The sequence below is a fragment of the Scomber japonicus genome, chromosome 9, assembly GCF_027409825.1.
Source record: "Scomber japonicus isolate fScoJap1 chromosome 9, fScoJap1.pri, whole genome shotgun sequence".
NCBI lineage: Eukaryota > Metazoa > Chordata > Actinopteri > Scombriformes > Scombridae > Scomber > Scomber japonicus.
The window spans coordinates 3,934,620-3,948,007 of record NC_070586.1 but is presented as its reverse complement, the minus strand read 5'-3'; the positions used below and the strand labels follow the sequence as shown (position 1 = coordinate 3,948,007).

Sequence of the window (13,388 nt, the reverse complement as noted above, 5' to 3'; positions counted from 1 at the left end):
GATCAAACAAGTCAATTAATACTAAACACTACTACCTATTTTGTTAAATATCAAGTAAACATCTTTGTTTTTTAATCTAGCTTTTATTCAACATTATCTCTTGTAATCATTTCTTTATTTGATTGATTTGCTATCATGATTAAAGTTTGACAATTCTAGCAACTATATTTTTTTCTATGTTTGTTTTTACAGGATGTGGATTCAGGATTGTCCTGTTAGGAAAAAGCAATGATAAAAAGACAACACTTTGTAACTTTATTATGAAGAAAAAACTGTTTCAGAGATTTGCTCTGACCAGCCAATGTGAGTCAGAATCTGGAGAGTGGAAAGGGAAACCATTAATGGTAGTAAAAATCCAAGATATCTTCAGTCTGTCTGTGGAGATAGTGAGAAGAGAGATGAAGAACTGTGTAGCTCTTTGTCCACCTGGACCAAATGTTCTGCTGCTGTTAGTGAAACCTTCTGATTTCACTGAAGAGGACAGACAAACACTGCGGTTCATCCTGAGTTTGTTTGGTCAAGATGCTTTTAAACACTCTATGGTCATCATGACACATGAGGATAATGAAGGAGGTTTCACTGTGAATCAGGTCCTTAAAGACTGTGAAGGAAGATACTACAACATGGCTGAAAATGACCACAAACAGTTAATGGAGAAGATTGAGAACATTGTTCATCAAAACAGAGAAACCTTCCTCACTATCACTGGAGAGACCAGAAGACCAAAGTCTTTAAACTTGGTTCTGTGTGGGAGGAGAGGAGCAGAGAAGAGTTCAGCAGCCAAGGCCATTTTAGGTCAGACAGAGCTTCATTCAGTCTCCAACTCATCAGTGTGTGTTAAACATCAGGGAGAGGTGTGTGGACGTTGGGTTTCTCTGGTGGAGCTGCCTGCCTTGTATGGAAAACCTCAGGAGGCAGTGATGGAGGAATCACTCAGGTGTATCTCCCTCTGTGATCCTGAGGGTGTCCATGCCTTCATCCTGGTCCTACCTGTGGGTCCCCTCACCGATGAAGACAAGGGAGAGTTAAAGACCATCCAGAACATGTTCAGCTCTCAAGTCAATGACTTCATCATGATTCTGTTCACTGTGGAGTCAGATCCTACATCTCCAGCTGTTTCTGACTTTATAAAAAAGAACAGAGAGATCCAGGAGCTCTTTCAGAGCTGTGGAGGAAGATACGTTGTTCTCAACATCAAGAACAAGCAACAGATCTCTGATGTGTTGGATACTGTGGAGAAGATGAGAGATGAAGGATCCAGATGCTTCACAAAGGACATGTTCACTAAAGTTCAGATGGAGAAGGTTACAAGACTTAAAGCTGAACTGCAGAATGTGACACAAAGAAGTGAGGAAGAAAATCAGAGCAGAGAGAGTCTCAGGATAGTGCTGATTGGGAAGACTGGCAGTGGAAAGAGTGCAACTGGAAACACTATTTTGGGAAAGCAGTTTGAATCCAGAGCTAGTCAAAGATCAGTGACTAAATTTTGTCAGAAAGCAACAGGAGAGATTGATGGACAGCCTGTTGTTGTGGTTGACACTCCCGGCTTATTCGACACAACTCTGTCCAATGATGAAGTTCAAAAGGAGCTTGTGAAATGCATCAGCTTGTTGGCTCCTGGACCTCATGTATTCTTACTGGTGCTGCAGATCGGGCGATTCACAGAAGAGGAAAAGAACTCTGTGGAGCTAATCAAGAAATACTTTGGAAAGAAGTCAGAGGACTTCATCATCATCTTATTCACCAGAGGAGATGATCTCGAAGATGGATCAATTGAAATGTACATAGACGAAGACTGTGCTGACTTTGTCAAACATCTGATTGATGATTGTGGAGGAAGATACCATGTGTTTAATAATAAAGATAAACAAAACTGCACACAAGTCAGTGAACTGATAAACAAGATTGATTCCATGGTGAAGAAAAATGGTGGCAGCTGCTTCACCAATGAGATGTTCCAAGAGGCCGAGGCAGCAATAAAGAAGGAAGTGGAGAAGATCCTGAAAGAGAAAGAAGAAGAGATGAAGATAGAGAGGGAGGAACTTGAAAGGAAACATGAGGAAGAAATAGAGGCAATGAAAAAAAGGATGGAAGAACAGAGAGCAGAGATTGGACATGAGAGAGAACTATTAACAAAACAGCTAAAGGAAATGGAGGAAAGAATTGAAAGGGAGTATGAACAGAGAACGAAAGAACAGGAAAAAAGAGAGAAGGAAATCTGTGAAAGGAAACATCAAGAAGAAATTGAGCGACAAGAGTGGGGACAAAAACTTGAAACTCTGGAGGAAAAAATTAAATCAGAATTAGGGTCAAAGGAAGACACTGACAGAAAGTTGAAGCAGATTAGAAAAGGGATGAGAAAAAAACAACAGGCTTGGGAAATGGAACGAAAAGAGTTTTGGGACAAACAGTATCGAGAAGAAGAACAAAAACAACAGGAGGAACAAGCAATACTTGTCCAGCTCCAAGAAGAATATGAGAGAGAAAGAGAACATTATGAAAACAAAAGGAAGGAAGAAGATCAAGTCAGAGGAGAACAGGAAGAGAAAGAGAAACAAAGATTAAAGGAAAATCATAGGAAGAAAATTGAGGAAATGAAGAAGTTATATGAAGAGGAGGCTGAAAAACAAGCTGTAGAACTTAATGAATTCAGAGAGAAATACACCAAGGACTTTGAAGCTCTGATAGAAAAGTATGATGAGGAACTGAAGGATGTGAAGAAAACATATGAGATGTTAATGAGCGAAAAAGAAGAACACAAAAATGAGTACACTCTTTTACACAACCTCTCCAGCCACAAAGAAGAACATCTAAAAGAAGAATTAAAGAAACTGCAGAAACAGCATGAAGAACAGATAAAAGACATGAAAAAGAAGTACAAGAACAAGTGCACCATGTCATGATCACAAATCAGTTTAACAGTCCGGTCACCAAGTGAGACATTTTAAGTAATGAGTGACTGCAACAGCTGTAACATTTCAACCTGACTGTAGTAATTGTTGGATAAACACATCTTAGCAACAGAACATAAAATTAAAACAGAGTCAGTAGAGGAAGGATTTAAAGATTTGCTTTTTTATTCAATATGATCTTTGTGTCTGTTGTGAAGATGTGAGAAAGTGAAGTGTACATATTACAGGATGTAAATAAAACATGGACAGAACACCTGGAGTAAATTCATTGAATGTTTAGCATCCAATTCATTACTATTACTGCAAGTTAAATTTAAATCAAATCTGTATCACATGAAAAAATGTGTGTAGATTCATTAATGTTACAAATTGATTGCCACTAATGTGTTTGGGTTAGTTCTGTTCACTGTTTAAAAATAGATATACATGTTTTTTAATTTTCAGTTCTTTGATTTCTTTACTTTTATTTTAAGAGTACTGTATGTTCTGTATGTTTTTAACTTTGTAGTATCACTCGACATCACTGGAGATTCTTAAATAGTACAAACATCCAATAAACATCCAGAATGAAGGTAGAGACTGGTCTGCTATAAAAAAGTGGCTGCTTTTCTACTAGACAGACTGACCAGTGCAATATCTTCATATATCAGGTGTTGGTACATATCTGAATATTAGTCACTGTACACTGTGTTCATAATAAACACTGTGTGGTCAACATGTTTCATATAAAACATCAACAATGTAAACAAAAAGCTGCACCTGAAAATGCAGCATAGTACTGAAGATCTGCTCACTGAGTGAAACCAAAGGCTGACATCTGTGTCTGCTTTTCCTCTAATAAATCATTTTGCATGTTTTACAGTACATGGTGATTGTTTTTCATACTGTCAGTCTGATGATCATCTTTTTAGTTTTGAAGTCTTTTACCATTACCTAAATTATTCAGTTCGGTCTTGGCAGTTTGTGGCTTCCATAGATATAGATAGATGACTGATCTTTGTTCTATGATTTGGCTGTCATCTAGATTTTGTTTGTATGTTTTACTTTTGACATTTATAAACTGTTTTTTCTTAGCTGTACAAATCTTGAAATGTGTCTTGTCTTGTTGTTACTTGTTGTTACTTGTTTCATAACTCAATGTGTTCCTCAGTGATGAGCAGTCACAGGTCACACAGGTCAGCTCAGATTATCAACACAAACTGAAAACACAGTGGAGTACATGGGTTGATCATTCCAACACGAGATTTACTGAACATACATCATGTTGTACTTCAGGATAATCTTAAACACACACAGGTCTAATTTAAACTTCAGACAACCACTTTGTTAAACACTGAAATAACTCAACAACTATGGATGGCTTGCCAAGAAATGTTGGACCCACATTCATGAGCTCCAGAAGATGAATCATACAGAGTTTGTGGTTTTGAATAAAAACATCACAACAATTACAGGACTGACATGAAATTTGTAAGTTTGGGGATCCTCTGAGTTTTCATTATGTGTCATCATCAGGTCAATACATAAACAAATGCCTTCCAAATAGATGGCATTCCCATTATCCTCAGTAGTTTGTGGTAATCAGCAAACATTAGCTTGAAAATATGCTAAAGCTGAATTTAGTTACAATGCTTCTCCATATGAGGACCAGAGATGATTTTATAGACAAATAATGCATCCAGTGTTCTGTCATCTGGGGCTGGTAGAGCACCTGCCCCATGTGTTGAGGCTACAGTCCTCACTGCAGGCAACCCCGGTTCGAATCCCACGCCGAGCGGCCCTATCCCCCTCTCTCCACTTTCTTGTCTCTTTCTACTTGTCTGTCCATTAAAGGCAAAAAGCCCCAAAAAATATACTTAAAAAACACAAAACAAAGAGAGCTCATCACTGATAACTAAATGTTAGTGGTGTGGATCCTTATAAGATTGGAAGAGCTCCCTTGGAGAACATCATCTGATAATACTGACACAAACACACATGAATAGAAACCTCCACCAAAAGGTCAGGTCAGAAGCAGCTCATCATGTTAAATTCCAGGAAGACAATCAATAAATCAGCAAACATTCACAATGTTTATCTAAAATGATAAAACATGAACTGGAGTGTGTGTATGTGTGGCTGTGTTACCTAAGCAGAATGAGTAGTGTCGTAGTGGAACTGATACAGACAGTAGTGACACACTGATCTACCTGTTAGATGCTCAGTAGACCTACATAGTACAAGTCTACTTCCTCAATCAAGTAATCAGTCAACACCTCCTCTTGCTGTGGATTGAAGACTTTGATTACTGTGATAGCCCACAATATCACACTTTATTATGCGATATGAGTTAATGAGTTAATTATTGTACTTTACACAATGACTTTCTTGAACCTTGTTCTCTGAGGTTTATTTCTTGCAGAATCTGCTCGGTGTCACATGACAGATGGAGTCTTTGCTGATTGACCTCACACAGTAGATAAAAGTATTTATAGAGCAAAATCTGACTTGCTATTGTTTAGCTGCATGGTGGTTTGAAATGAGCATATATACTTACATTTTACCAAAGAACCTCCTCTCTGATCTAATACAAGTTACATAATTCAAACTTAAACAGTGTCAGTATCAATCAAAATATAGACCTGGTCCAAAAAATACTTTCTTTCCTGAAATGTTTTATTTTTGCTGTAACATGCACATGCAAGGTCAAAGAGGAAGTGGTTATACATGAAATTGATCACTCAGACTCTTATGTCTTCCCTTATTGGAGAAAGTGAGAACTGTTACAACCGTCCTCAGTCTTCCTACATCCCTGTAAATCCTCCCAAACAGTGTCCTTATCTTCTCCACAGACAGACAAGTGAAAATCTAGTTATTTTCTGGCTTTGGTTGAATCTCTGTTTCAGTTACTTATTTGAAAATGGAAACAGGTTTGGGGAAAACAGGTGGAACAGAAATAATGCATTTTTTATCCTCTTATCAAACAAGTTGAACACAGCTTGGATGCAGAGTAAAGGCCAACTTACACCTGGAGGCAGCAAAGTACTTATTCTGCCAGCAAATAGAGTTCATGAGTTGAGTTGGTGGTCCTTCAATGTGGACCAGGACTCATTTAGTTTACACTGTTAAATCAATGTGTTCACAAGCGGCCCAGATCATGTGGTTCAGACCACATTGGTGGAGGTGGTATTGAGTATTCATTGGTTCTGTATTTATTATCTTTTTGCATTGTATTTGATATATTATCTTTTGTATTGCTGTATGTGTTTTATGGCCTTGGTGGTTGTATTTGTTTTAAATGGCTGCAGCAGGGAGAGTTAGCCCAGGACAAATTTCCCACCTGTTGGGACAATAATCCAACCTGAACCACCTTAAAGTATTTCACACTCTTAGTAATACAAGCATCAACAGAACATGAGATGAAAACAGTCTACTAGAGTCAGATACAATCAGATCTGCAGTAGAGAAGCTGGAAAACAGACTTTACCTCACTCGTTGATGTTAGAGCTCCACCTTCTGGACACAACAGTGTAAAACATACAGAGAGGTTCAGTGGATCAGAAGGGATCCCCTGTGACGGCCCTAGACCTTAACAGTAACTGTGTTGATCTTCCTCTGCTTCCCATTTTTCTGCCTTTGCTTCCCTCTTTCCAGATTTCCTGGATGGTCTGGCTCCTCCCACATCATTATGGGATTGCTGTCACCTGTTTGGAGCCTTTATAAACTGAGTGACTACAGGATGGATTCCTCTCTGTCCCTCCTGGAAGGCTCTAATTTTGGGTTTCTGATTGTTTGGTGAAGCCTGTGTTCTTTTTCAGGTTGACTTTTCACCTCCTAGTTTTAATAATTATTCCCTTTATGTAAGCTGTTACTGTGTGGACCTCCCTTCTTTGTTATGCTCTTAAACAACCAAGTCATTGCTCAGGTTCACCCCTACAAATATCTTAATGTCTTGATTGATGACTCACTTCAGAGAGTGCCTGATCAGGTACGGCATCATAGTTTGGTTTGGTAACTTTTCTGTACAGTTGAAAAATAAACTGTTCCATCTAATTAACACTGCATGGAAAATGATTGGTGTTAGAGAGTAGAGTATTTATGAACGCGCTACCTTGCGTCAGGCCAATCAAATTATCAGCAGCTCATCTCATGTTCTGTGTATAGAATATGAGCTGCTACCCTTTCGTACGAGGTTCAGAGTCCCTTTTTGCAGGTTAAACAAAAATTCAAAAATCAATGAATCCCTACATCAGTTAGGTTTTTAAATAGAATCTGCTTCTTTGCACTGTGGCTGTAGGTGTGTGTGTTTCTTTTTTATCTATTAGAGCTGCTATCTGGTATTGAGTATTCATTTGTTCTGTATTAATATATTTTGTATTGCTGTATGTGTTTTATGGCCTTGATGGTTGTATTTTCTTTTCAACGGCTGCAGCAGGGATTGTTAGCCCAAGACAAATTTCCCACCTCTTGGGACAATAAAGTTTCTTAAATCATTTATATTGTATTTGGACCCAAGAAGGAGACAACATGAGTTATGTACATCTTCCCTTTAAACTTTTATACTTTACTGTATTGGTCATAGTTTGCTTTCATGTGAAGCATTTTGCATATCTTGTGCTACAGAATTAATTATGGAATTCAGTCCAGACAACACTACAAGTATTTACAATCTTCAATGTGAAATTCAGTGACAACATTAGGAGATGTAACATCACATGTTGGCATTTTATTGATAAGTAAACACTCCTGTGGAGTATTAATACAACTCAACTCTGACAAAGTGAATTGACAGAATGGACAAGGAGAAAAGCTGATACTGATATGTGCAATTTATTGCAGCAGATAGAGGTAGAAAGGATGTTCAGTGATAATACTGTTTGTTTGAGCAGTAGTTTTATCACCAGGAGGAGCAGAAGCTGTGAGCACAGTTAAGAGTAACATGTTCAGAAATGTTTGGAAGTTCAGTGGAGGTTCAGGTGAGCTGAAGATCTGCCGAGCTGAAACATTAAAATGTAAACAGACGCTTATTCATCTTGTATGTGGCATCTTGCATCTTTTAGTCTGTTCATACAAGATAAACCAGAGACATTTCTAGTTGGATGGAGCAGTTGAAAAGCTTGTCCGTGTGTCCGCTAGAGCAAAGGAGGATGACGTGGATCTTTCTAGAAGCATTTGCGGTGGACGATGGCGGGGCCGGACTCATCGTACTCCTGCTTGCTGATCCACATCTGCTGGAAGGTGGAGAGGGAAGCCAGGATGGAGCCGCCGATCCAGACAGAGTACTTCCTCTCTGGGGGAGCAATGATCTGGAGGTGGAAGGAGGGAAAACGTTGTTTTACTACTTAAGTCCAAAAACTTCAAAGAAATGTTTCATAGGAATTTATTGGCTTTGTAAATTGGTTCTTCTTCACAAAACCAAAGCCAAAACATAATTTCAAAAACCCCTAATCCATGCGTCTCAAGTCCATACTGCATATAAATGAAAGTAAACTTTAAAAGAACTTATGACAAACTAATTGTCAATGCTCAGTTTTGTGAGCATTGACACACGTTTTCACAAGGACTGAGTTCTGATTTTTTCAAACCAAATTTCGAGGAGAAAAAATATTTGACAAGTAATGTGGCATTGAATTTATTAAAATAGTCTAAAAAAGGCTCCCTAATGATGGCCCTCCTCCAAATTTTCAATGAAACCAATGATTCATTTTGTCCACTAGGGGGCAATACAAGCTAGGAGATAACTACCACCTTAAACTATGACTTGCAGTTTTGCCAGCCTCTATTTTATACCACTTCCTAACAAATTAAGTTAATCAAAATCTGATTTGAGTCTTTCATTGATCTGCATGAAAAAGAAAGTGTACCTTGATTTTCATGGTTGGTGGGGCCAGAGCGGTGATCTCTTTCTGCATACGGTCAGCAATGCCGGGGTACATGGTGGTGCCGCCGGACAGAACAGTGTTGGAGTACAGATCTTTACGGATGTCCACGTCGCACTTCATGATGCTGTTGTAGGTCGTCTCATGGACACCGGCTGACTCCATTCCTGAGCACACAGACAAATATTAGTGTTCAATTCACCTTCAGAATCCTAGTAGTCATATTATGCTAGAAAACCAAACTATGAGGATGCCCTGATAGATAATTCAGTCTGTACAAGAACTTTAAATGATTGGTATTAAATCTTTAGAGTTACTAGGATGAATTAAGAAGAAGACTAAGCGCATACATTTTGACAGACTTGACTTTAAAACAGTTCAGAAGAGATTTGATTGTTCTGAACTGTTTTGGGACTTAATGCATGGTTCTGGATATTATTTCATTAAACTGTATATTTAAGTACTGACAAGAAGAAGCAAGAGCTGCATCAGTCTGGACCATGTGGAGCTTTATTTACTTTGATAGCATGTTAACATTTGTTACCCACCGATAAATGAAGGCTGGAAGAGCGTCTCAGGGCAGCGGAACCTCTCGTTGCCGATGGTGATGACCTGACCGTCAGGAAGCTCGTAGCTCTTCTCCAGAGAAGAAGAGGAAGACGCTGTCTGCATCTCCTGCTCAAAGTCAAGAGCCACGTAGCAGAGCTTCTCCTTAATATCACGCACGATCTCACGCTCAGCTGGAGGGTAAGGGTGAAAATAAACGTTAGACAAGGGGAAAAAAAAAAAAAAAAAGGAAGATTCCAAATATTTTTAGATCTTCTGAAGCACTTAACAGCAAATTCATAAGAAAAAGATGCTCTGCTGTAATTACAGGACATTCAGGAGCTCCAAATAACAAATTCAGTCTAAACCGTTTCACTTTTGGGGAGGTAAAAGCGGTTCTATACCGGTGGTGGTGAAGCTGTAGCCTCTCTCTGTGAGGATCTTCATCAGGTAATCTGTCAGATCTCTGCCAGCCAGGTCCAGACGGAGGATGGCATGAGGCAGAGCGTAACCCTCATAGATGGGTACAGTGTGGCTGACACCATCACCAGAGTCCATCACAATACCTGCAGGACAACAAAGATAAAATTACAGTGAGGTCACATTTTATTCATTAACAGCATTATAAGCAGACAGCAATCTCACAGATGCTTAGTGGGAGAGTTGATGTGTGGCTCAGTGGTGAATTCATTAGTTTCTATAAACATTTAAGGCTGAGAAATGTTGTGGTCCTCTCACCTGTGGTACGACCGGAGGCATACAGTGACAGGACGGCCTGGATGGCCACGTACATGGCAGGACAGTTGAAGGTCTCGAACATGATCTGGACCAAAGAGAGACAGAAGGTGTCAGTATGGAAACTGGATGGTCAAACCATCAGAACCATAACAGAAAATGCATCTCAGCCACTTAAAGCCTAAAATGAATTACAGCAGGACACATTATTCAGATCCTCAGATTTTATAAACAGCAAACAGTTCATTGTCTGGGCTGAGTGCTGCATGAACACACCTGTGTCATCTTCTCCCTGTTGGCTTTGGGGTTGAGCGGAGCCTCGGTCAGCAGGACTGGATGCTCCTCGGGAGCTACACGGAGCTCGTTGTAGAAGGTGTGATGCCAGATCTGCAGGACAGGACAAGACAGGACAAGACAGGAGTTAGACTCTGAGTTACCCAGCTACAGGAATTACTGTCAAATGTCCTCAGAAAACATGAATTCCAGTGTGATTGTCTTCTATTGCAGTTTCTTTACAAAAAAGGATATTTGCCCATTTTTTTCCACCCCCCAGTTCTTAGTAACAATTTTCTCTCTACCCAAGTCACTGTACAGGAGGATTTCTGTCTGAACAGAAGAATTATTTTTGTAAATGGGCAGTAAGTTACCTTCTCCATATCGTCCCAGTTAGTGACGATGCCATGCTCGATGGGGTACTTCAGAGTCAGGATGCCTCTCTTGCTCTGAGCCTCATCACCCACGTAGCTGTCCTTCTGTCCCATTCCAACCATCACACCCTGCAGTCACACAGACACTTTTACAGATCGTATCTTCATACAGTTTTTACCTGGCTGATACATGTTGTAGTCTAGAGACACAGGTGTATACGCTGGCAGTATGTACCTGATGTCTGGGGCGACCCACGATGGATGGGAACACAGCACGGGGAGCATCATCTCCAGCAAATCCGGCCTTGCACATGCCAGAGCCATTGTCAACAACGAGGGCAGCAATGTCTTCATCCATTTCTGAAACATTTAGGTTAATGCAACACATTTAATATCCTCCTAATGAATGCCAGGGTCTGTAAAAGGCATGCAAATGTTGGATTTCAGGGCCACTCATGTCTCACTCATGTAGCAACTAAAATGTCTAAGCAGAAGTTTGCCTGAATATAGTAAAAAATTTAAGCACATTTAAAATGAAAATACCTTAACGTAGAATAAAGTTAGTCAGATCAAGGTTAAGGTTATGACCTTTTCCTGAAATCTTTCTCTCCCAGTTTATTCAATAGTTTGAAATAGAGCCAGTCACTTAAAAATCAGGAATGCACCTTTACAGTGATGCAACATCCCCCCCCCTCTTCACTTCCATCGCTTCAGGACATTTTTAAACAAGTTCAGACAGAACATAAACATCTCCTGTTCAGCTACGACTATGTCCATCTTCACAACTAACATATTTACATCTAATATATTTATACCTTAACTGCACCCTGTTAATTTCATGTGAGGTAAATCAGATTAACTTCAGGGTTTGAAACAGGAAGTGTCTGATGTAGAGCAGACCAGCCCTTCCCTCAGGACATTCATACTGACACTAAGGCAACTCCTATTAATGATATCTATATAGAAACCAAAGCAACCAGAGTCAGTGGTAAATGAGCAAAACTTGGAATAGCTTTCAAATAATGATTATTTGTGAGGAATATGTGAGATTGTAACATGTAACTGAATAGAGATCATTGCAGAACAGTTGTTGTCAGTGATGCACTGCAGTTATTTCCTCATTTCATCAAAAAAAGTATTTTTTAGTTGTCTTTTATTTTAAATCATTCATAGAGATAATTTCCTTTTGCATATTTTATGTTGTTGCTCATTTCACTTCAGCCTGTATCAAAAGTAGGTGAAATTAAAAAGACTTGATCTTTGCTTGAGCTCTCTTAAAAGTTTACATTTCAGTATCAGTTTAGAATTATTTTTTTAAACAGCAGATTTAGTTAAATCAGAGTCTTTTCCTGGACACTCTGATCATAAAACAGATTAGAGTTAACAAAGCCTGCCTATGTGCTTATAGAGAGAAACGTGATTTACAGTGAAACCCGTCTTCAGCTACAACTCAGATACTTTTTTGTGATTATACTATTATATACTATATACTTTGTGAAATCAACTTTAACTCTAGACAGAAGGTGCAGCGGTAGTTCTTACCTGTTCAGGTGAGTCTCGGGTGTGTCTGTAGGTGAAATCTTGCAGGTGTTGCCCCAGCTGTGCTCTGTAAAAGCGGCATTGCGAGCTCAACTGCACCGGTTTTATTTGCGTTCGTCGGGCTGCTGGCGTTGTCCATAAAAGGTAAGGTTCCCTTAGCGGGCGCTCTGATTGGTCCAGGTGAGCAGAAGTCCTCAGGTTCTCTCAGCTCGCGCTTTGATTGGTTGAAGGAGGCATCTGTCAAGGGGGGGAGGGGGGTTGCCCGGTGCCATTCAACCAGTGATCCCCCTGAAAAACAGTAACCCTACAGCGTTTTTTGTAGAAATCCTGGATATACCCTGGAAGAAGAGTTGTGATTGGCCCGTCAGACCGGAAGCTCGAGTGTGGAAATATTTTTTGGAGGGGTGAAGAAAAGGGCCCCTCAATCCAAAAAACTGCAGAAAATGTCAAAATGAATCCCAAGAAGTGTTAAACTGATCCACAGCTTAGAGTATGAAGCTTTTTCTATATGTTTGATTTGACCAGTAATGACTGAGTTACAGCTTGATTTTGTTGAAGTGGTGGTGGGGGCTTGGTCTCCAAGGCAGACAAGGGTGACTGTACTCAATTAGGATGCTTACTGATGTGGAGGCTTTAATTCACATGTTTGGATCAAAACCAACAATGAATTGTAACTACAGTGTGTTTTTCCAAAGCCTGATCAATCTTATTCCTCTATGCTGTAGACCTCCACTGATGTCCAAAATGTCTGCTGTACAAGCAACTACTGTTGATGATATATGATTATTACTCAGCAATCATATGAGTGATAATAACCATGGTTCTGATGGTCTTCTGGTGTTGTTGACCAATAAGTACAGTGTGTTATGTTGTGGTCTTGATATCAGTGGAAAAAATATGATGCTGAAATATAAATCAAAACCTACATAATAGTTCCCTTTAAGACTGACATTAACACTTTGTATCAATCATGAATCCACTTTAGGAGATTTTCTTCTTACAGATTAAATGTGAAAGCATCAAATTACTGTTTGATAGTGACAGCGGGGAGATGACTTGAAACAGGGATGTTGCTAGATACATGGTTAGTGTCGCAAGCCCCTCGACACCCTGAACACTCAGCAGTTACTCTTTGATTTTGTGGCACAGGG

General features: G+C 39.5%; 2 protein-coding genes across 2 annotated transcripts; one reads left to right on the top strand and one right to left on the bottom strand.

The window, feature by feature from the left end:
- Positions 1-628: 628 nt before the first annotated feature.
- Positions 629-2,483, top strand: LOC128364604 (GTPase IMAP family member 4-like; the record flags this gene model as incomplete). Its single annotated transcript, XM_053325170.1, has 2 exons — positions 629-2,072; positions 2,412-2,483. Coding segments are annotated over exons 1-2 (1,494 nt in total), but the record flags the coding sequence as incomplete, so codon positions are not given.
- A 5,252-nt stretch (positions 2,484-7,735) lies between these two features.
- On the bottom strand, positions 7,736-12,259 carry LOC128364607 (actin, cytoplasmic). Its single transcript, XM_053325172.1, has 9 exons — positions 12,241-12,259; positions 10,934-11,058; positions 10,699-10,827; positions 10,328-10,438; positions 10,055-10,139; positions 9,721-9,882; positions 9,319-9,510; positions 8,756-8,937; positions 7,736-8,197 (listed from the first exon to the last, which is right to left on the bottom strand). Exons 2-9 carry the CDS (start codon positions 11,054-11,056, stop codon positions 8,054-8,056), a joined length of 1,128 nt encoding a protein of 375 aa, XP_053181147.1. The 5' UTR covers positions 11,057-11,058; positions 12,241-12,259; the 3' UTR covers positions 7,736-8,053.
- Positions 12,260-13,388: the final 1,129 nt, after the last annotated feature.